The 21,292-nt window shown below is 40.3% G+C and overlaps 1 protein-coding gene across 2 annotated transcripts in view; it reads left to right on the top strand.

Annotated features, from left to right (window-relative positions):
* LOC101846740 (ATP-dependent RNA helicase DDX24) overlaps positions 1 to 20,915 on the top strand; it is a 34,869-nt gene extending 13,954 nt beyond the window's left edge. For both annotated transcript variants that reach the window (XM_035970285.1, XM_005100429.3), the window contains exons 7-15: positions 757 to 875; positions 3,652 to 3,773; positions 5,127 to 5,245; positions 5,749 to 5,926; positions 7,615 to 7,718; positions 10,792 to 10,909; positions 12,761 to 12,857; positions 17,912 to 17,992; positions 20,512 to 20,915. In XM_035970285.1, coding sequence (XP_035826178.1) covers positions 757 to 875; positions 3,652 to 3,773; positions 5,127 to 5,245; positions 5,749 to 5,926; positions 7,615 to 7,718; positions 10,792 to 10,909; positions 12,761 to 12,857; positions 17,912 to 17,992; positions 20,512 to 20,692 — 1,119 coding nt within the window. In that variant the 3' untranslated portion in view covers positions 20,693 to 20,915. The remainder of the gene's footprint in view (positions 1 to 756; positions 876 to 3,651; positions 3,774 to 5,126; positions 5,246 to 5,748; positions 5,927 to 7,614; positions 7,719 to 10,791; positions 10,910 to 12,760; positions 12,858 to 17,911; positions 17,993 to 20,511) is intronic.
* Positions 20,916 to 21,292: the final 377 nt, after the last annotated feature.

Here is a 21,292-nt window from a genome sequence, read left to right as displayed (position 1 = left end):
CAGGTCTGAATCAGGATATGCTCAATGCTGCCTGTACACTTTTGCTTTCTGAATGCAACAGCAATTTCTTTCTCAATTGGGGGGTCACAATTTATTTCTAAGTCTCTCTTCTGGCAGTATATATGGTGGATGATTTATGTCTTCTGTATCTATTAAATGGATTCCACTCTTGTCCTTTATCCGTATGTCTGAAAATAATTCTTAAGTATCTGCTAGATTTTTGGTGGTCTTGTATAGTCCTGTTTCTGACATCAGCTGCCTCCTGTTCTTCTATCTTTTGTATCGTTTCTCTTTATCTTCTTTGACACTAACCTTTGCGCCTTTCATAGTTTGAGAGTTTTCATCTTAGGCTGCTCTTTCAGAAGAAGCCTCTGTAGGTGGTTGGCGGGTGCTATGGTGTGGTTTGCTCCTTCTTTTCTATCAAACATCTATCGTCCTTATCCCCCCCCCCTCCTTCTTTTTTATGTTTGTTACCCTCTTGTAACACCTCTAATCTTCTGGTGCTCATATGACCTTATGCAGTTGCGAGCGCCGTAAAATCTCTACTAAAACTAAAAAACTAAAAAAAATAAGAAGCCTCTTTTTTTAAAATGAAGTCCAGTTTTTGACATTTAACTTTCTGTCTTTGTGTTGTTTATTCACTTCGAAGTATTGTTGTCACAGCTCTGTGTATTAATCTTGGCAACTTTATCAACTGTCTCTCCCAATGATAGTTTGATAGATTGTTAAAACCTGCATTTTTTTGTGGTGCCACAGGAGAATGATCATCTGCGGAATCTTGACCAAGTGCTTTGTCTTGTGGTGGATGAAGCTGACAGGATGGTGGAGAAGGGACATTATGAAGAACTTACCAAATTGCTGGAATTCATCAACAAGTAAGTTAAGGTGCATCAACAAAATAATGAATGGATTTCTGTAAGAGAGAAATGAAATGTGATGCATTACCTTAGAAAAAAAATGTTGTCCTACGTCCTATAGCACTTAAAAACTGTTTCTGCAAACTTACGGAAAAACTTATTAACAAATGTCTGATGTGGTTTCATGAAGTCTCAAACTCTTTATCCAGTTTCCAATGCAGTTTTCGCAAAAATCGCTCTACTATCGACCATCTCATCTGATTTGAAACTTTCGTTTGGGAAGCTTTCATTCGGAAGAGCACCTTGTGGCTATTTTTTTTCGACTTACTGCACATGGTAACATGGTATTTTGAAAGACCCTCATGACTTGGGCTTATGCGGAAAAAAAAAATTCAAATATAATAGTTGTCATTGTCTGTGTATATACATACACTGAAAAAAATATTGTAAACGCCAATGTAAATAAGAGTGTTCACCATATTTACAAAGATTTTCATAAATGTCCGTCCGTCCTTTTAAAATAATGATGATTTGACCGTATGCTGTTGCGAGCGCTGTAAAACTCTTACTAAAGCATAACATGATGATAGATTTGTTGCAGTAAAACCTGTTGGCACTTATTTGACCAAAATTGAGTCGATAGTGCCGTAAAACACCTACTCAATCAATCAAAATTTAACTCTCTGTCTTGCATCACCTCACTTACAAATTACACACTCTTACACCCAAAAATAGTTAGGTTACAACAAAAAATACACGCTTTGGCTGAAACCGGAAAAAGTATCGTGTTCGCATGGCTACCTAGTCATGTGAGCATCTAAGGAAACGAGCAAGTGGACCTCCTGACGAAAGAATCCTTGTCCCTTCTGTTGGGATCAATGACGAACACTCTCCCACAGACTGACTTTAAAAATAAAGTAAAAAACTACACTTCCAGTCTGTGGGAGACTCATTGTAAAAAACAAGAAAACAAACTACACAACAACAAGCCCAAACTGGGTCCACGAATACCTTCGGGTCTCTCCAGAAGAGACGAAGTCATTTTTACCCGATTACACATCAGACACACGTCCCTGAGACATAAATACCTGCTTCAGGGAGATGAGAAACCGTTCGGTGTCGGATGCGACACAGATTTTACCATTAGACACGTTTTAACAGAATGTCTAGACTTTGGAGAGACCCGAGGGAAATATTTTAGATGCAAAAAATTGCAAGATCTGTTTTCCGTCATTGATTCCAACAGAATCCTTGATTTTATGAAAGCCATTGGACTTTATGGAAAATTTTGAACAACATTGTTTAAAATTTTTAATGTTATAAATAGTTATTTTGAATTAAGAATTTATTACATCAAATTTTTAGCATTTTAGTAAAGGTGTTGACCAAAATCAGGCTGTGCAATGAACTGTTGCAAATGGAATCAACTTTTTTGGGCGCTCATATGACCTTATGCAGTTGCAAGCGCCGTAAAACTCTTACTAAAACTAAGCATCGAGGGGAGGTGGTTTTCTATTGTAGGACAACTCTTTCAGTTGGGATATTATGATTTCCCAGGGTTTTCTTGACACTCTCAATCCACCTTTTGCGTGACCTTCATCTTCCTTTATAGCCTGAGTACTTGGTGTTATAGGCTTTCGATGTTGGCTGGCTGGGTGACATATGTAACAGGTGGCTAAACCATTTTTTTCTCTGTCTCTCTATGAAATGCAGGCAGGACTCAGTGCCAATAACCTTACTTTTTCATTCGTCTGCCTTTCTCGTCTTGTGATGTTTTGCGGAGACATTTCATTTTGCCTGAGTGATTTTGCTTTCATGGATTTCACTTAATGTCCAGGTCTGGCACTGATAGCATAGTGTTGGTATGAATATTGAAGTGATAAGCTCTCTCTTTGTGTCCATGGAGGTGTTTGGATGAGATAGGAAGGGTGCGATCTGGTAGGAGACAGCGTTGGCTTTTTTAGTTTGCCTTTCTGTTTCTCTGTTTATGGACCCATTTTCAGAAAGAGTGATGCCAAGATATTTAAACTCCTTCACCTGATTCAGTTGTTAACTATTGACATGGATTTTCAGGGGACTATGGTTTTGGCTCACTTTCATAACTTCTGTTGCTTACCTCACCAGCAGCTGAAAATTTGTTACCTATTGGTCAACAGTGGGAGGGGCCAAAGTCAAAGCAACATGATCGGTTGGAGGGACTACCTAACAACAGCGACAGGTGATTGGATTATGGCGGCTCGCCCACAATGCCTGGAGCCAATGTGTAATTTATGACAAAATATAATGGAGTCGCAAGGTGGCCGTTCAAGACAGGTGTTATTGTTTGGTGTGATAGGGGCTGTTGTGTGGTAAATGTGGTGGCCGCGTCTGTGTTGGACAGGGGGCCGCTTTACACAGTGAAATTATATGGAAAAAACGCAAGGGAGAAATGGAAAATGGCTGTTTGGACAGGTGGCCGTCTTATAAAGGTGGCCGTCATGGCAGGTTCGACTGTATTACCTTTGGGGTTTCTTGACAGTCTACAGAGCCACAAATGATAGAAAAATTGAAACTCAATGTTAAACATGATGTCTAAAGAACCAACCCAAAAACATGCCACGAGGTTATTCGTGGCGCGGCTTGAATGTAAGGGGTTTTCCCCTGTATATGAGCCATGTGGATGGAAAGTGTTAATAATAAAAATTGTCTAATCATTTTTTTGTCATGTTTGGGGACTTCTGGGGAGCAAAGTGTTTTACACTGGACTGATTCTATTCATTTGATTGTTTTTATTTTTGTTTATGTCGTTTCCTAGGAGCCAAAGACGAGTCAAAGGCCGCCAGACATTTGTCATGTCTGCTACTCTGACCATGGACCCAGGAGCCCCTAAACGCCTTTTCAATAAGAAGAAAAAAATCCACCAAGATGATAAGCTCAGTGAGTATTTCTTTTGTTGTAGATTTATAATGGGATCTACAGACCTACCACTCATCCCGATTAAATCGGGATGTGCTGATCCCACCCCACCTCCAATTGTCAGGCATCCCGTTTTTGATCGTGTGGGTCCTGTTTTTTTTTTGTTCCATCTGTTGTGCCGGATGTTAAAAAAAAACTTACTCTGTCTTCTTCTCTGTCACGGCGCTCATATGACCGTATGCAGTTACGAGCGCAGTAAAACCTCTACTAAAACTACTAAACTCTCTGTCACGGGAAGTACCTGTTGAACTTTTTGTCAGCAGGAACTCAGAGCATTATTTTCTGAAATTTCGATAACGATTTTAGTAGAAAATAGTAATTAGCTTGCCTCAAGTTGTGTTGGATCTTTGCTCGCTCGTGTTATTTCAATGATAATCGAAATAGTATTGGTTTGGCATTCCGACATGTGATGTTCCCAGGATCTACTTTCACTTTTGTTACCGCTCAGAATTCTCCAATGATGGCCTGATAACTGTTACAATTGCGATACCAATACCTATATACCGGTTTTGAGCTCTCTACCCAAGTACCCCAGGAACTAACCGGGCCCTATCGAGCGCTAGTGGGACCAAAATTCGTAGAAAAGAAGTTGCTATGCGACAGGCTTGGTCTAAAGATGGGCTAGCTATTTCATATTGTCGGAGCTGTCACTCAATAGACATTGATCTAGGCCTACCGATTCATTACAGAATCGAGAAACGAGCAAACGGGTTACGGGCATTGAAGGCAAGGGTCATAATGTATATTGTTTCTGAAGTTCGACATGCAAGGCGACAGGGGACTGTATTTCACTGCACTGACATTGTGTCTATAACATCATGAATGAGCCAGCCAAGATAGTCGTTGCAGGCTCAGTGTCACTAACTAGCAGTGTCTTGCTTGAGCAGGGAATAATGAATCTTTGCAGTGTAGCGATCAACTTTGCCTGCCCACAGCCCGTTACAGCAAATGATTCTTTTTTCGCTCGTTTATTCGTGAATACAAAATTTTGCAGGCAGAACTCAACTCTACTGGAGGAGTAAGGATCTGCAGTCTTGAATGAGCTTATGGGATCGTGTCCTCTGCATGCAAAATATGTTGTTAGGAAATCTTTGCCCTGAGTAATGAGAAAATATGCAACTGGAATATAATTATGACTGAACGTATGTCATTTTTAACAAATTTGGTTACGAGGTCTTTTCGTTATTTCCCTCTTTCTTTTCTTAAGTTAAGTGGAGAATGTAATGTTTCAGTTTTAGAGCAGTGATTGTGATTTTTTACATGGAAATATGGCAAGTTGTCACTGTATATGTTCATTGCATCTTTCCTATTTAGAATCACTGACTGAGAGAATTTGTGTTGGCCTGAAGCCCAAGGTCATTGATTTGACTCCAAAGGACAAGGTTGCTCAAACACTAACAGAACTTCGGGTGAACTGTAAGGCAGATGAAAAGGTATGTAAAAGAAAATACTTAAAACAAAGGCAATGGGTCAGATGGTAATGTAAGAAAAGCTTATTTGAAAATGTGTAGGAAGTTTATTCAGTGGTTTTGTTTATATGAGCCTATTCCCCAAGAGTTTTGACCACTGAAGTTTACTCTGTGAACATGAAATGTTTATTGCAAGAAATTACTGACTGTAAGTGATACAGTATGCATGTGATGAAATTTTTGTTTTTTCTTATTCCTTAGATTGAAAATTTTTTTTTTACCATCTGTTTATGTAAATATTGTTATAATATGGTAATGATATTGCATAATTTTGCCCTTTACATGCTCAGTCAATGGGTGATATGATGAGGTTCATTTCATCTACATCTTCAGTGTTGCTTTTGTTCTTGTACATACGGAAAGGACATTTCCACAGCTAAGCACTTCTTTGTCACTTGAACATGCTTGATTCCGATATGCCAGTCTGTATTATTTGTAATAGTCTCCATCTACTGATCTTGTTTCAGGATTTTTACCTGTATTACTTTCTGTGTCAACACCCTGGCAGAACACTGGTGTTTGTCAACAGCAAGGACTGTCTACGCAGACTCAACTCTTTGTTCTCACTGCTGCAGTGTACTCCACTGCCTCTCCATGCTGATATGCACCAAAGGCAAAGACTGAAGAACCTTGACAAATTTGCTGGTACGTCTTGCTCTTGTTGCTTTACTGTGCTCCTTAAAAAAAAAGAAATTGTCCATCTGCCTTTCTACTTTATTGCCTGAGCCTGTGGGTGCTGATAAAGTAAAATAGTTAAATCACCAGCAAAGAGAACTATTGTAAAGTACTGTGAGGTTTTCAACAAGTGGGGAGGGGAGAATGATTTAAAGCAAAGCAATCAGATATCTATTTGACTTTCGATTTAGTCTTTCTCTTACTGGGAGGGGTGAAGCAAAGTGTTTGTATGGCTACCTAGCCATATGGGCATCCGAGGATACGAGCAAGTGGACCTCCTGGCAAAGGAATCCTTGTCCCTTCTGTTGGGATCAACGACGAACGCTCCCCCACAGACTGACTTTAAAAATAAAGTAAAATACTACTCCTCCAGTCTGTTGGAGACATATTTTAAAACACATTAAACTACACAACATCAAGCCCAAACTGGGTCCGCGAAAACCTTCTGCCCTCTCATTACACGTGGGACACACGTCTTTAACACATAAATACCTCCTTCAGGGAGAAGAGAAGCCGTTTTGTGTCGGATGCGACACAGATTTTACCATTAAACACATTTTAACAGAATGTCTAGACTTCGGAGAGAGCTGAAGGAAATATTTTATATACAAAAAAATTACAAGACCTGTTTTCCGTCGTTGGTCCCAACAGAATCCTTGATTTTATGGCCTTTAAGGGAAATTGTAAATACATATACAGTTGAACCTGCCCTGACGGCCACTTTCCATTTCCCCCCTTGCATTTTTACTATATAATTTAACTGTGTAAAATGGGCACCTGTCCAACACGGCCGCAGCCACCATATTTTAACACACAATTCTATCACACCAAACAATAACACCTGTCTTAGACGGCCAACTTAATGACTCCATTACGTTTTGTCATAAATCATGCATTGACCTCTGGTGTTGTGGGTGAGCAGTCATAATCCAATCACCTGTCGTTATTGTTAGGTAGTCCCTCCAACCGATCATGTTGCGTAGGTCCCTCCCATTGTTGACCAATAGGTAACAAATTTTTGGCTACTGATGAGGGAAGCGTGTGATCCCTCATAACCCATAGCCATGAGTCCGGCCGAGAACTCATACTCAAATCGTAAGTGAGATTAGTGGTCATTGTTTACCCGGTCTGTAACAAAGAAACAATGGACGTCAACTTGAACTTGTGATAAAAGCGTCGCTCATTCTTTGAGTGGTGGCGACTCACGTGTTTGTTTTACCATAGCACTCGGTCCTCCTTGTCTGATGCGGCTATCTTCGGTTGGGACCTCAGAAAGGAATGGTTTGTTTTCTTCATCTTGATCAGTCCTGCCTAAGACGGCCACCTGTCTTATACGGCCACTTTTCTCCTTGACAATGGGTGACGGTCTTACACAGGTTCGACTGTATTTTGATTTTAAAGGGGATTACCGTTTTTAGATTGTTATTTTACCTCAAATTTTTAACTATTTAAAATCTGATCGTTGACTCGAGCCAAGCCGTGCAGTGAGCTGTTTTGAATGAGACCAGCTTGTGTTTCGCACGCTCATATGACCTTATGGAGTTGCGAGCGCCGTAAAACTCTTATTAAAACTAAACTAAGGACTAGGATGTAACAATATTGATGCAATTTTTGTGTGGATGAGATGTAAATTAATGAAATTGATTTTTGCTTTACAGAAAATAAGAGGGGCTTCTTAATCGCCTCTGATGTGGCCGCCAGAGGTTTAGATATCCCCAAAGTGGACCATGTCATACATTATCAAGTTCCTCGGACAATGGAGGTAAGCTAGATTTGGTGCTTTGATCATGTGTTGTTCCCTGATAACAATCTCATATCCCCTGTCTAGTTGTGTTAAGTGTATATATTTTAATGACAGCAGGCGTTCCCTGCTCATACACATGATACCACAGCTCCCCTTTTGTAGAATTAAGTATGGAGGAGAGTGTCAGCAGTCCTGGATTTTTTTTTAACATTGTTTTTCCAGGTACTGATTTGCAGAGTGTGGTGTACCCCCCGGGGAAATGCCACTGACTGAAGTGTCTTTAGGACATTCCCAAAGGGGGGACATTTCTCGTTCAAGCATAGTAGAATTGTAAATGGGCTGACTCATGTCACGCTCATAACTGTGCCTGATCTACGACAGGGAACTGCTGCTTTTTCTTTCCTGATCCTTACTATTGTCATTGTCCTCTACTTCTTTTGTATGTTTGTCACTCTCTTGTGACCTGCTATTTTGGGGTGCCTTGATAGTCGAAACAGACCTTGTGCTGTTGAAGCTAGAGAGGTGAGCAGTCTAAGTCTGATTCCCTGTAAAGACTTCTCTGTTGACACCAACCCCTTGGCGCTCTTATGACCTTATGCAGTTGCGAGCGCTGTAAAACCCTCTACTATAAAAAAAAAGAAAAAAAAAAGAGTGTGGTGTCATGTTTGTTCCTCTGAAAGACATTGACATAAACTGTATCCCTAAGGGTGAAGTTTATGGCCTGACTTTTGAGGAGTCTGTAATATTTTGAGTGAATCAAGACTTGTACACACAGAAGAAAGGACATACAATTTTTAACAGTTGCTCAAGGTGTTAACAAATCGGATTGCCACAGCTACAATTAAGAACACCTCTTGGTTGGTGTACCAGTATTTTCAGAGAGGTGGCAAGTAATGTAAGCACCTAACAACACAACCAGGAGGAAAAGCCTTATGAATGTGAGGGCTATGGGGCATGGCTATCTTTACTTGGAATTGGCAGCTTTCTTACTATGTTGCTTGCTGTGGGTATGTAAAGCAGTTAGTAAAGTGCTTGCCTTCCTGTCCAGTTGTTTGCTCTTGGTCTGTATCGTGCCTACCGCCTTGCTTTTCATCATATTGCACTGCTCTCTTGAGTGTCCATTTTGTGAGTTTACCATCAGTTTGGTGACTTCCTTTTCCATGACTAGTGGTGTTTTTCTTATGAGAATTTCAGATTGATTTCATGTGCTGTTCTTGGCTATGGGTAATTTCAGCATCATGTAATCATTTTGCATGGAGGCATTGTCTGATCTTTTTTTTTCAAGGACTTCTCTCCTGCTTCAGAGAGATGAAAGGACATACACAGGTGAAAAGTTTTTTAAGTGCAGAGGGCACAAGATCTCACACTTGTAAGGCTTTTCTCCTGTGAGTGTATCTTGAGGATCAGCACCGAGTTGCCACCTTCATGGAAAGTCTCTTATTATGTATGAATGCACCATACAAATACATAGTGCAAAATATACACTGCCCTCTTAAGCCTATGAGCTCACTGTGTGTTGGAGGTTGTTTTTGGAGTCAACTTAAGTTCATTTACACTGGTCATAATGTCTTGTGGGCTAATCAATGGGGGTGATGTTAGATACTTAGACAAGGAGTGCTTGACGTGATACTTCAGGATTATTTATTTTTAAAAAATTGGAACCAAAGTTTAGATATGATTGGACTTGAGGTCCGTGTAGGATGGCACAGTTGTGGGTTCCTTCATGATCAAAGTCATACCTTGTTACTGTATGAAAATGCACGCTTGTCATTGCTTAGGTGATATAACGGTTATGTGTCAGCCGGAATCTTCAAGCCAACAAGTTTCAGCATCACTGCAGCCTGCACTCCTCAAGTCTTTCCAAGTTGTAATTCTGACACGAGTTCATGATCTTCTATTAGTTTTTATTTTTGCTCTACCTATAGGTCCATCTTTTATATTAAACTTTTTTCCTCAAAGGTTTGGTCTTGCGTGCTTTTTTTATCTGTGAATGCTGAAACTCAGACATGGTTTTGACAGTTGATATTCTGGCATATTCCTTGGCCCATACTGTGTAAGACGGCCACTCATTGTTGAGGAGAAAAGTGTCTACCTGAGACGGGTGGCCGTCTTAGGCAGGACTCGTGGAAAAGAAGAAAACAAGCCGTTCCCTTCTGAGGTCCCAACCAGAGGTTGTTACAGGCTGAAGACTCCTGTAAGGCAATTAAAATGTTGGGGGGTTTTCAACTAGAGTTGGTTGCAGGCTCAGGACATGGGTTACATCACTTACCATTTGTATATGTGACCTTCCCGGTCAAAATCAGTCATAAAAAGAAATTTTCAAAATTGAGTTTACATAATTTCATAAAAACTATCACCATTTCACTACAATTTGGAGGTCCCGTGTGCAAGTTGCGCACGTAAAAGGTAAAGATCCCTTGGTGGTTCAATCAAAATCGATACGAGTAGGCTTCGGCCACCACCTGGGCAAAATTCAAAATTTCTTAGCAGCTGAAAATGTTTAATGTATCCCGCTTGCTTATACGACCGTATGCAGTTGCGAGCGCCGTAAAACGCTTAACACCCGCCCCCCGCCCCCCCCTCCAAAAACAACAACAACCAAACAAAAACACAAAAAAAAGTGTTCCAGTCTTGTGACTGGCAGTACCACCGGTTTCAATAAGTGCTTGTTTCACAGAACTTTCTTTTTCAGTTTTGTGAAAGACAACATTCCATGGATGTTGGTGATTGGATAGTTCCTTTTCATGTCCGTCTGTTGTTGGTGGATGTTCTGGTCTGGTCTATTCCTTCTCCTTTCGTAGAGTGAACCCTATCATTTTCTGTTCCTGGAAAATTGAGGCTGTTATTGGGCTGTACTTAGTTAACTTCAACTGACTAATGGACAACAGGTAAATTTCTTGTGTCACAATCGGCTCTTTCCTTGTACTCCCACTCAGATCATAGCTGATTTGTTTTTTATATTTTAGTCTTGGAAGCATGCTGATGATGGGTCCAACTATTTTGCTATCTGTTTTTGTCTTTTTCCCTGCCCTAAATGACAACCGTCTCAAAAGAGAAAATAATTTTGGCTTAATGGCCTTTTCATTGGCAGAATTATGTGCACCGCAGTGGTCGAACTGCCAGAGCTTCCAACCTTGGATTGAGTGTGATGCTTGTGGGGCCAGGGGAGGCCCGGGACTACCGCAAGATTGTGCAGGGTGTGCGGAATGGTAGGTATTTTAGTGGCCTAAAAGTTTTTGTGAAGAAAAAGTAAAGTAAGAGGGTTAATATTCTGATTGGAGGAGTGAGGGGGGGGGGGGGGATCAGTCAGGCTCTTGTGGCAAAGGTCTTTTTCATCTAAGTCTTAGAAGTGTACTGGCAAAACACTGCAATTGTGCTATTGTGGGGGGGTTGTCTATTCGGTTGACGTTGAGGTCAATCATTTGCAGAAAAGAAAGTGTAAATCTTATCCAGTCCAATGTTTCATAGGAAATCATAAAGGAAAGGAAATAGAATTATGTGTACTAAAAATAGCATACATTTGAAAGCAGTTTACTTTGTGGTAGTGTGTGTTAAACATTGTTTTTCAAAGCTTTCAGGATGTAAACACAAAACTAGTGAGTATGGCATTAGAGTCATCAGGTAAAGTGAAGCTAATTAAGCGCTAAACAAAACATTCAAATGTTTTTTTCATAGGTGGGCAGTGAAGATTGATTCTTCCTAGTCTCACGTCGATCTTAATCTTCTTGATAACAATAACATTGACGCCAGTCATTCAAAACTAATTATAATAACATGGATAGAGCTGAAATCTAGGGGACGTGGTTCCAGGGTTGAAATCTTAATGTTGAACTCAGCTAAAGATGACCCCCCAAAAATATGAGCAAGTGAATACCTTGATCTAGTTCTATTCTTTCTATATGTTGAGGAAAATCAGGATCATTATATGTACTGAGGAAAGAGAAAGAATATCAGGGAAATAATATACAACATCTCTTATATTGGAAGAAGTGGCTGAAGGGGAAAATTTGTTGATTTACTCCTCACAGCAGTGACATAACTGGTCATAGAAAATTAAGTGTCGAAGTATATATCAGGAAAGTGACTGTACCTATTCACAAGAGGCTGTACTTGTTTACTGCTAGGCTTGCAAGCGATCCTTAAACACAGGTTTAGTCTTGAGGGCGTTCACAAAATGTAAGCACCAACATGACAATTTTATTTGCAGATGGGAATGAAATAACAGTCTAACCCTGCTCTATCGGCCACCTGTACAAGACAATCACCTCTACAAACCCCCCACCATTTTTTTCCTTGACAGTCCATGACTGTTTTGGGACAATTTTGACAGGGTTTTTTTTCTTTTCATAGATCGGGGAGGGATGAAAAATTGGGGATGCTGTTTTGAAAAGTGTAGGACAAATTTATTGAAGATTGTGAAGAGTTTTCTGGGCTCTGGGTTTGTTTATTTATTTATTTTTTTTCCACCAAATTTTCGTTTGTGGTGTCTAGTTGATACATTCTTGAAATTTTAGCAGTAGACAACTGTACATTCTGTTAAATCAGTGAGGTTTCATTTCCTTTGTGGATCAGTAAAGTTTATTTTATCTTATCTCTTGTGACTTTTCAGTAGTGTGCATGGGTGTATTACCAGGAAGCATTTTGTACCAAATTATGTAGTATTCTGTAGATTTTGCTAAAATAATGAATTTTTTCTCCATGTCTGAGGAAATATAAAACCTTTTCAAAAGCAAGTTGAAAAAGACTGCTGTTTCCTTTGTATATTGTATGAATTGGACAGATCAAGGACTGGTGATGGATCTCATTTAAATATCTCAAACACCTTCTCCCAATCCAGCCAACCATACCTACCCGTGGTGGTTCCTGTTTTCATTGACACGGGCTCTGGTGAATGGCGAGTTGTTGGTGCCGATTAATCAATTTTAACACTTGATTTTATGTTTTGATGCTTCACACTAACACCATATCAGTTTAGTTGTCTTTTATGCATCTCAATCTTTCCGTGACAGCAGCTTGAAGTTATCTCTAATGGACTTTTTTGCCATTCTGGTTTCTTTTAGGTGAAGACCTCCCAGTGATACCAGTTGAAATGGATTTGATGCCTGCTGTCAAAATGAGGGTTGGACTGGCAAGGGATATTGATGTCAAAGAGTACAGGTAGGCCTGCTGTTGAGTATGACTGTGTGCTTATGTTAATGACTATTGGCTGAGCATTGGATTTTATTCTGAAATACATGTTTTAGAGGAAAATAACATTTCTTGTTGGTCATTATGAGATTCTAAATGTGAGATGCAAGATAATACTTACCACACTCAGATCAACTGTTGTAAATATATGTATCTTGGATGCATATGGACTGATACATGTAAAAAGAAGTTCAGGCAGGTGAATCATTGGACAATCATAGAGCAATAAATTTATATATACGAGCGTACAGACATGAATGAATGGACAGACAAGGAATTTTTAATGCTGTTCTTGTACTCTACTAGTGAGTACTCAGTGATGAAGTGTTAGGGGTATTTAAGTCCTTTTCCAAGAAATGGCTCTGCAAGCTAGAGTACCAGGGAGGCCCTGTATATGACAACCCTATGGCTACATTCATACCTTGTTTTTAGCCTCACAAGGTACACACTACAATGGTTGATTAGAAATTGCCTGCATCACAAACGTAGTCCATGCTTTTGTGGTTTTGATGATATGTAGGTGTAAACTGAAGCAGTGGTTAGACCTGCATGTTTGCCGACAATCGTCTGAAATCCGACAATCGCGACCCGACTCGCGAGCCGGTCGATGCTATCGCTAGGCCCACCTGTATCAGTCAATGTGCGTAGTGCGAGGCCTGGCCGACTGCCAGCGCCCCCTTTTTCTCTCGTCGGCTTTGTCGGCACTTTCGTTTTCGTGCCGACATCAGCATTTCCGACACAATTGTCGGAACCTGAGTAGAAATGCGAATACGAAAAAGGACGACAACCTAAATTATCTACTTTCAGTTTCGTGCTCGAGCGGCCATTTTGAATTTCGTTTGTTGGCTAATTCAATTGTTTAGATCGTGTGGATTCATTCAAGTCCCGACTCAGTTGTTCTAATAGAATCAAGATCTATCTAGATCTAGATTTATATAGATCATTTATAGACCTTAATGAGGGATTCAAATTCCAATTCTATTGTGTCAAACCCTCTCTTAGGTTGTGCTGTAATATTAATGTTGGTAAAAAGCATTTCATCAGGTGCGTGAATTATTTATTTATTTAGAATCATCTAGATATCTAGATTCTAGAGTCTAGACTCAGCTGAGTCCCACTGTTCGGAATCGGATGCGGATTTCTTGTTCAAGGCTTATTCCTATTCACTTGTTCTACAAGATCTAGATCTAGATTTATTTAGATTACTCTATCTATATGGAGGATTCATATTCCAATTCTATTGTGTTATTGTATCAAAGCCTATTATTATAATAGCAATGTAGATCTACATGTAGATTTAGATCTAGGCCATATTATGCTCCTTGTTTGTTTTGGAGTGTGGTTTTTAAAAATAATTTTTGAATTTTTTCATTTTGGACTTGTGCTGGCCTTTTTACACGAGGCCCGTTGCAGGTTCTTTTTTGGGGGGTAGGCCTAGGGGTAGGGTTAGGTCTCTTATAGACTTTGTTGTGTTTGTTGGGGCGGTCGCTCGTTACTCGGAATCCTTCTTTATGACACCCACAAAAGCTCTTATGGGGAGGGGGGTTGCGCAAAATTTTCAGTCAATCTGGTTGAGGCTCACATGCAGGTCTAAGTGGTGATAAGCAGAAAAACTCCAACCCCAACCTGCAATATCAAAATCAATGATACCACCCTCAAGCAAGTACATTTTAAATGTTTGGGGACCATTATAACATCAGATGGGAGATGTCACACCGAAATTAAAAGCCGCATTTGCAAAGCAAAAGCAGCCTTCCACAAAATGAAACAGATACTCACAAACATCAGTATAAATTGGAAACGAAAAAGAGTACTGAAAAAAAAAGAGAGGCTCAATCAAGGAGGTTATACAGAAATGGAGGCTGCTCTGTAGGCGGCAACGCACGCCTGATAGAAGCCCTCTCTCGCAGCGGAACCATGGTCAACCTGCGCTGCACGGTGCCCGAATCTCGCACTGAAATTTAGATAGGAAAGAGGGTTTTACTCTGAGGTCCTTAAGATTAGGAAAGTCAGTAGACTTATTTCATATTTTAAAACTCATTTATCTCATTACTAGTACTGGTGTCAAAATATAGATGTCCTAGCGCCTCCATATTAAAAAAAAAATCCAGAACCTGCAACCCTCCAACATTTCACCAACCAGTCCTAGACTTTTGTGTTTGAGGAAAGTTGGGTGTGAAAACGCTGTCCATCACTCCCTTTGTTCGGCATGAGGGGCAATCTCACCAAATATCCAGTTTTCTAGGCTTGTCTTAATGCAAGCTGTACAGGTTGTAGTGAAAATTTCCTTTTGTTAAGCTTCACCTGTTAGCGTGTTTCGTGGATCGGAGCGTGCGTTTAGAGAGAGTGACCATGCGTCTAAATTATATCGTTAGAAACCAGTCAGATGATGAAAGTGTGCGTTTGAGCAGAGCGTGCTTTAATAACATTGAAAACTATTCATAACAAAGAGTAAGCTTAAGAAGTCACATTTTCAATGTTCAAAATAAATGGAGATAGGACAAGAAAGCACTGAGGTTGCGAATAGGTAACAATGCATTTTAAGTTGTTGGAACAGGGAAGTGTATGATCTCTCATAACCCAAAAACCCTTCCCACAACCCCATACACAGCCCCCCCCCCCCCCCTCCCTCCTTTGGTTTTGGGGCTATATAACAATAAACCCACTGTCACCGTCTGCAGATAGCTCTAAATCGGACTCTGCTGTGGGCGCTGCTGCCCTATCCTCAAACAGTACACACCAGGGGAGACTCCATCCCGAAGCTTCCATTTTCTTTGCGGAGGCCAATGCCATTGACATGGCACTGAACTCCGTAGAAAATTCTCTAACAAATCTTTCCTTATTGTATCTCATTCTCTGTCTTGCATCACCTCACTTACAAACTACACACTTTAACATCCAAAAATAGTTAGGTTTCAACAAAAAAATACACACTTTGACTCATTGGAAGAAACAAATAAATAATAAACTACACAACATTTAAGCCCAAACTGGGTCAGCAAAAACCTTCGGGCCTCTCCAGAAGAGACGGGGTCATTTTTACTCGAATACACATCGGACACATGTCCCTGACACATAAATACCTCTTTGAGCTTAAATCTGAATCTGATGCTTTCAAATAGGAGGGGGGGGGGGTAGTGGTAAACGTAAAGGGAAGGTACCCCTCAGTAATTATTTAAAGATTTTTGCAGTAACTTCCCTTATAATTGGTATCAAAACAACTTCTGTCACGGTCCAGTAAATTCTACGGACCATAGGCACAGCGCTACACGGTTCAGCCCCGTAAATTCTACGGGCGCGGCAGTGAAGAGGTTAAGCAGATAAAAAAAATTTTTAATTTATATTTTACCTCAAGTTTTTGACATTTTAAAATCTGATCTTTGACCCGAAACTGGCCGTGCAATATGAACTGTTGTGAATGCTACCAACTTGTGTTTCGTGCGCTCATATGACCTTATGCAGTTGCGAGCGGCTTAAAACCCCTACTAAAACCAAACCACTTGTGGCCTGTATCCAGGAGACCAAAAAGGAAAAATTATTGAAGACTTCCTGTTGCAAAACAACATGTGCCTCTTAAATGATAGGTCCGCCACTTAGAGAAAAAGATCCACTTTTGGCACTTGATCCCCTGACCTCACGTTTCGTACCCCTGACCAAGTCCCAGATCTTGAGTGGTCTGTGCTGGATGACCGTACAGACCATTTCCCAATTCTTATTTAAAAAAACCCCAATAGCCCCCAAAACGACTTGGTCCCAGAACGCTTCAATTTTTAAAAAGCACACAGGGAAAACAAGACAGATCCCAGTCAGAGATAAGGTAGGAAGAAGGCAGTGGCGTTGGATTGGATACACTCTCAGGAAGTCAGGCAGCTGCATAATGAAGAAAGTGTTGGAATGGAATCCACAGGGTAAAAGATAAAAGGGAAGTGAAGACTGCGTGGAACCTGGAGAAGAAGCACGGAAATTGATGTACAGAAAAGTGGGATGACATGGAATAACGTCAAGAGTCTAGCCCAGGATAGAGAAAGGTGGAAAGTTTTTGTCCGTGGCCTATACCCTGGTGCAGGGTGAGAAAGGCAATGATGATGACACTGGGACAGGTTTGCTTTTGATTGCTCCAGGATTTTGAACCTCACTTTCGACCTCAACTACAACAAATTACAAAACGCTTTTAGAAATTATGTCACAAATGCATACCAAAACCATCTCCAAAACCCTAGAAGAACAAGGTCTGGTTCTCTAGGGAGTGTGATGATGCCATAAAGAAAAAGAAGGCAGGATATCGGATAGCCGTCGACAACAGCTCCACTGAAAATAATAATTATAATAATAATTACATTTATATAGCGCATATCCTTGCTCAAGAGCTTTACAACTATTATTACCCCAGCAGACCCTCTGAGAACACTCAGAAACATTCTCGGCTTCCGCGGAAGCATACAAATTAACTACTTAAAAGCTCAGGCTGAGGCACGTGATGCCTCAAGGAGAGTAAAAGAAAATCCTTCCGAAAATACATTCGAAATTGACAGTCAGACACCACTCAACAAAGAATTTTAATACTTTGCGGTCACGTGCCGCAATAATGTGACGGTCAAAATTATCTGTCCCTGTCACTTGATGCTGTCCTGCGACAGGTTTGAGAAGTCTGTTGCAGTCACTGTCCTGGCTAGATGACCAGATGAAGTATTTTTTACTGCTAGCTGTGTGACTGCAAAGTTGCAAAGTGTTAAATACAGTTTAAAATTTTGGGGTGGATGTACAAACACCATTCGGCATGTTCAGCAGCCGGATGGCATCATAGCAGAAACACAGATAGATTTTTGGCCAAATTTTAGTTGATCCCATTTGTGAATGGTCCCTTATCTTCTCTTTGTGTTCACTTCAGTAAGTAATGCTTTTGAAAAGTGGTGGGATTCATTGATATTTACTTCAGCGACGGTCGGCTTCCATCCATATCATCATAACTGTTATTTCATTTGTCTCTGATATTACTTATATGCTTTTTTTTTTTCACCCCACAGAGTCAAGAAGAAGAGAATGCGAAATAATTTCTTCACAAAGGCAGCTGAAGAAATGGATATGATAATTGATGACAGACATCTGTATCCTTTTAATAGCTTGTAATTTTTAAGTTTTAGCCCAGGGATGAGGTGTGATGTGTTTCCCTTTGCTTTGTTTTGTTCTGTAATTTACTGTTTGCAATAGTTAAAATTGTATTTAAAAAAAAAAAAAAATAAATATTGGTAGCCTACAATGATGTTCGTGATGTTGCACATCTTGTAAAGAAGTAAATGATAAGACAAGGTTTAGCTATCATAGTAGTTGTTTTTGAAAGATATCTCCTCTGATTCAGCAGGTAACCAAAGTTTGTAAGTTGAAATAAGGGTTGCAAGAAGAGGAAGAAAATGTGAAATTTGACAGTTATAAAACATATAATACATATATATTATATAAACACGGTTGAACCTTCCATGACGGCTACCTGTCTAATACGGACACTTTCCATTATTTGCCCCCTTGCATTTTTTCTTTAATTTTACTGCGTAAAATAATCGTCTGTGCAACGTGGCTGCGGCCACCATATTTTATCAACCGGCAATCACGAATATCTGTTTAAAACGGCCATTGCCCAGTGTTTTGTCAAAAATTAGGCCCTGTGTCTTGACCCCAGATGTTGTGGACCAGCAGTCATAATCCAATCACATGTCATTTTTATAAGTCGCTCCAACAGATCATATTGCGTAGACTCCTCCCACTGTTGACCAATCGGTAATAATACATTTTCAGCTGCTGGTGAGGGAAGGCATATATAAGCCCCACCCACAACTTGTACTCAAATTGTAAGTGAGCTGAGTGATCACTGTTTACCCAGTCCATAACTGAATATTTTTTCACCCTACAAAGGTGTAATATTACATTGGTTCAGGACCCTCCCCCCCCTCCTTCTTACACTTTTCTTTTACAGGAATCAAGGACCCCCCCATTTAGGCTTTTTCCAGGCGTAAGATTATATATTTGAGCGACCCCTTTAGGGGTTTTCTGGATGAACCAATCCATGTCTAGATCTAGATCTACCCTCCTTGCCTAAGATTTAAAGTCTTTCACAAAATTTTATACTAGATCTAGATCTATCTACCCGGTGCTACGGAACCAAGCAAGCTAAGTAATCAGACGATCATGTTTACGATTGAGTTTACTCTGTAGATATCTAGATATAGTCTAGATTTAGCTCGATCTAGAACTAGAAGAAGTAGAAGATGATTCAGTCCAAACAGGACTATTGGGGAGGTCAGGTCGGGACGGGTTGATTTGCTCGACAGACTAATGGTGCAAAATGGCTATGGTGGCACAAATCGATTGCGCCTGTCTCGTTGCTTCAAAAATAAACGTGCTGTTTTCAGGCAACGAGTCGGGCGATCATCCCGACCCGATCTCATCCGCAACGGGCACTGGGCACCCCGTAGTGCATAATAGGTGGTAGATCTAATTTCAGGTACGAATTGTCCCCCTTCGTGTCGTTATTTTTTGTTGTGGAAGAAAATTTAGGTTATTATTACCGAAATTAAATTATTATTTTTCCAACTTTTGCAGAAAATTGCCTAAAATTCACGAATTCACGAAAATGGCAAAAGTTGTGTGCGCAACTTGCGGGTTGCGCGCGCGAATTTCTCTGAGACAGCCGTATCCTATCAGACTTGCATCACTTCACTTAAAAATTACCCTCTTACGCCCAAAAATAGTTAGATTACAACAACAAAATACACGCTCTGGCTGAAACCGGGAAAAATATCATGTTCGCATGGCTACCTAGCCATGTTGGCATCCGAGGAAACGAGCAAGTGGACCTCCTGGCGAAAGAATCCTTGTCCCTTCCGTTGGGATCAATGACGAACACTCTCTGACAGACTGACTATAAAAATAAAGTAAAAAACTACACCTCCAGTCTGTGGGAGACTCATTCGAAATAGCAAGTAAACAACAAACTTCACAACATTAAACTCAAACTGGGACAGCGAAATCCTTCGTGTCTCTCCAGAAGAGACGAAGTCATTTTTACTCGATTAGGCATCAGACACATGTCCCTAACACGTAAATACCTCCTTCAGGGAGATGAGAAGCCGTTCTGTGTCGGATGCGACACAGATTATATCATTAGACACATTTTAACAGAATGTCTAGACTTCGGAAAGACCCGAAGGAAATATTTTAGATGCAAAAAATTGCAAGATCTGTTTTCCGTCGTTAATCCCAACAGAATTTTGGATTTTGTAAATGCCGTTGGCCTTTATGGAAAGTTGTGAATAGAATTGCTCAAAATTTTTTATGTTATTTAAAAAGATGTTTTAAATTAATTAATTTACATAACATTTTTAGCATTTTGGTAGAAATGTTGACCAGAATCAGGCTATGCAGTGTACTGTTGCGAACAGAACCGACCTTTTTTCGCACGCTCATATGACCTTATGCAGTTGCGAGCGCCGTAGAACTCATACTAAAACAAACATCACTCTCTGGCAACCATGAAATGTGAGTACAAGTGTTTAAAAGAATGTGGGCATGGCCTGAACTGAAGAAAAATGTTTACTTTACTGGTTGTTATGTCCTTGACCTTTTTTTTTAGCCTAGAAGACTTGGGTGACACCGTGGACCAAGAACAGGACAAGCAACAGCTCAGACAGATGAAGTCGCAGCTCACAACCGCTCTACGGGGGTCACTGGCCCCACTACGTATGACCAAATACCCTACAAAGTCAGGGAAACTGCAGTCAAAGAAAACGGTCGATTTACATTGTAGTATGTGATACTGTGGTGGGGGTATGGGGGAATATCTGTGTCGAGACTTTTGGTGTGTGTGGCGTGACTGAATGCAGTAGAATACGGCTATAGCGGGACTTTTGGTTCCAGAAGAAAAATTCCGCTGTAAGCGAGTTCCCGCTATATAGGAATGCAAAGGGAAATTACCGAAAAATGTATAAAAAATACATTTTATTACCTTCCTTCCATATTAATAAAATTTGCGCTCTAGATTAGTCTTCCTTTTTTTGTCAGTTTCGTTGATTATCTCAGCCTTTATTTCGAGGGAGAAGCATTTTTTTTCTGTCTTTATTGGAAGCCATCTTTTCCTTGGTCTTGTTTCTTGTGCTATCGTACCGGTAGGCCTACTGTAGAACTGGTGAAGTAATGCATGGGTATGCCTTTGAGTATCAGCGATCGCAATTCATTGAATCGGGAATCACACTCTATACAATCTCCTCTTTGTTTACTTTTTTGTCCTAGCCTAGGCCTAGGGCTATTATTGAGCGTCTAGGCTAGCCTATGACTCATCACTTTTGGAGTGGCTCACGTAATGCTTCTCTTTGCACCATTTCTCTCTGCCGCCTGCCCCACCTCACTCATTACTG

The sequence above is a fragment of the Aplysia californica genome, unplaced genomic scaffold, assembly GCF_000002075.1.
Source record: "Aplysia californica isolate F4 #8 unplaced genomic scaffold, AplCal3.0 scaffold00247, whole genome shotgun sequence".
NCBI lineage: Eukaryota > Metazoa > Mollusca > Gastropoda > Aplysiida > Aplysiidae > Aplysia > Aplysia californica.
The sequence above is the reverse complement of the archived record's forward strand: the minus strand, read 5'-3'. Positions and strand labels throughout refer to the sequence as shown.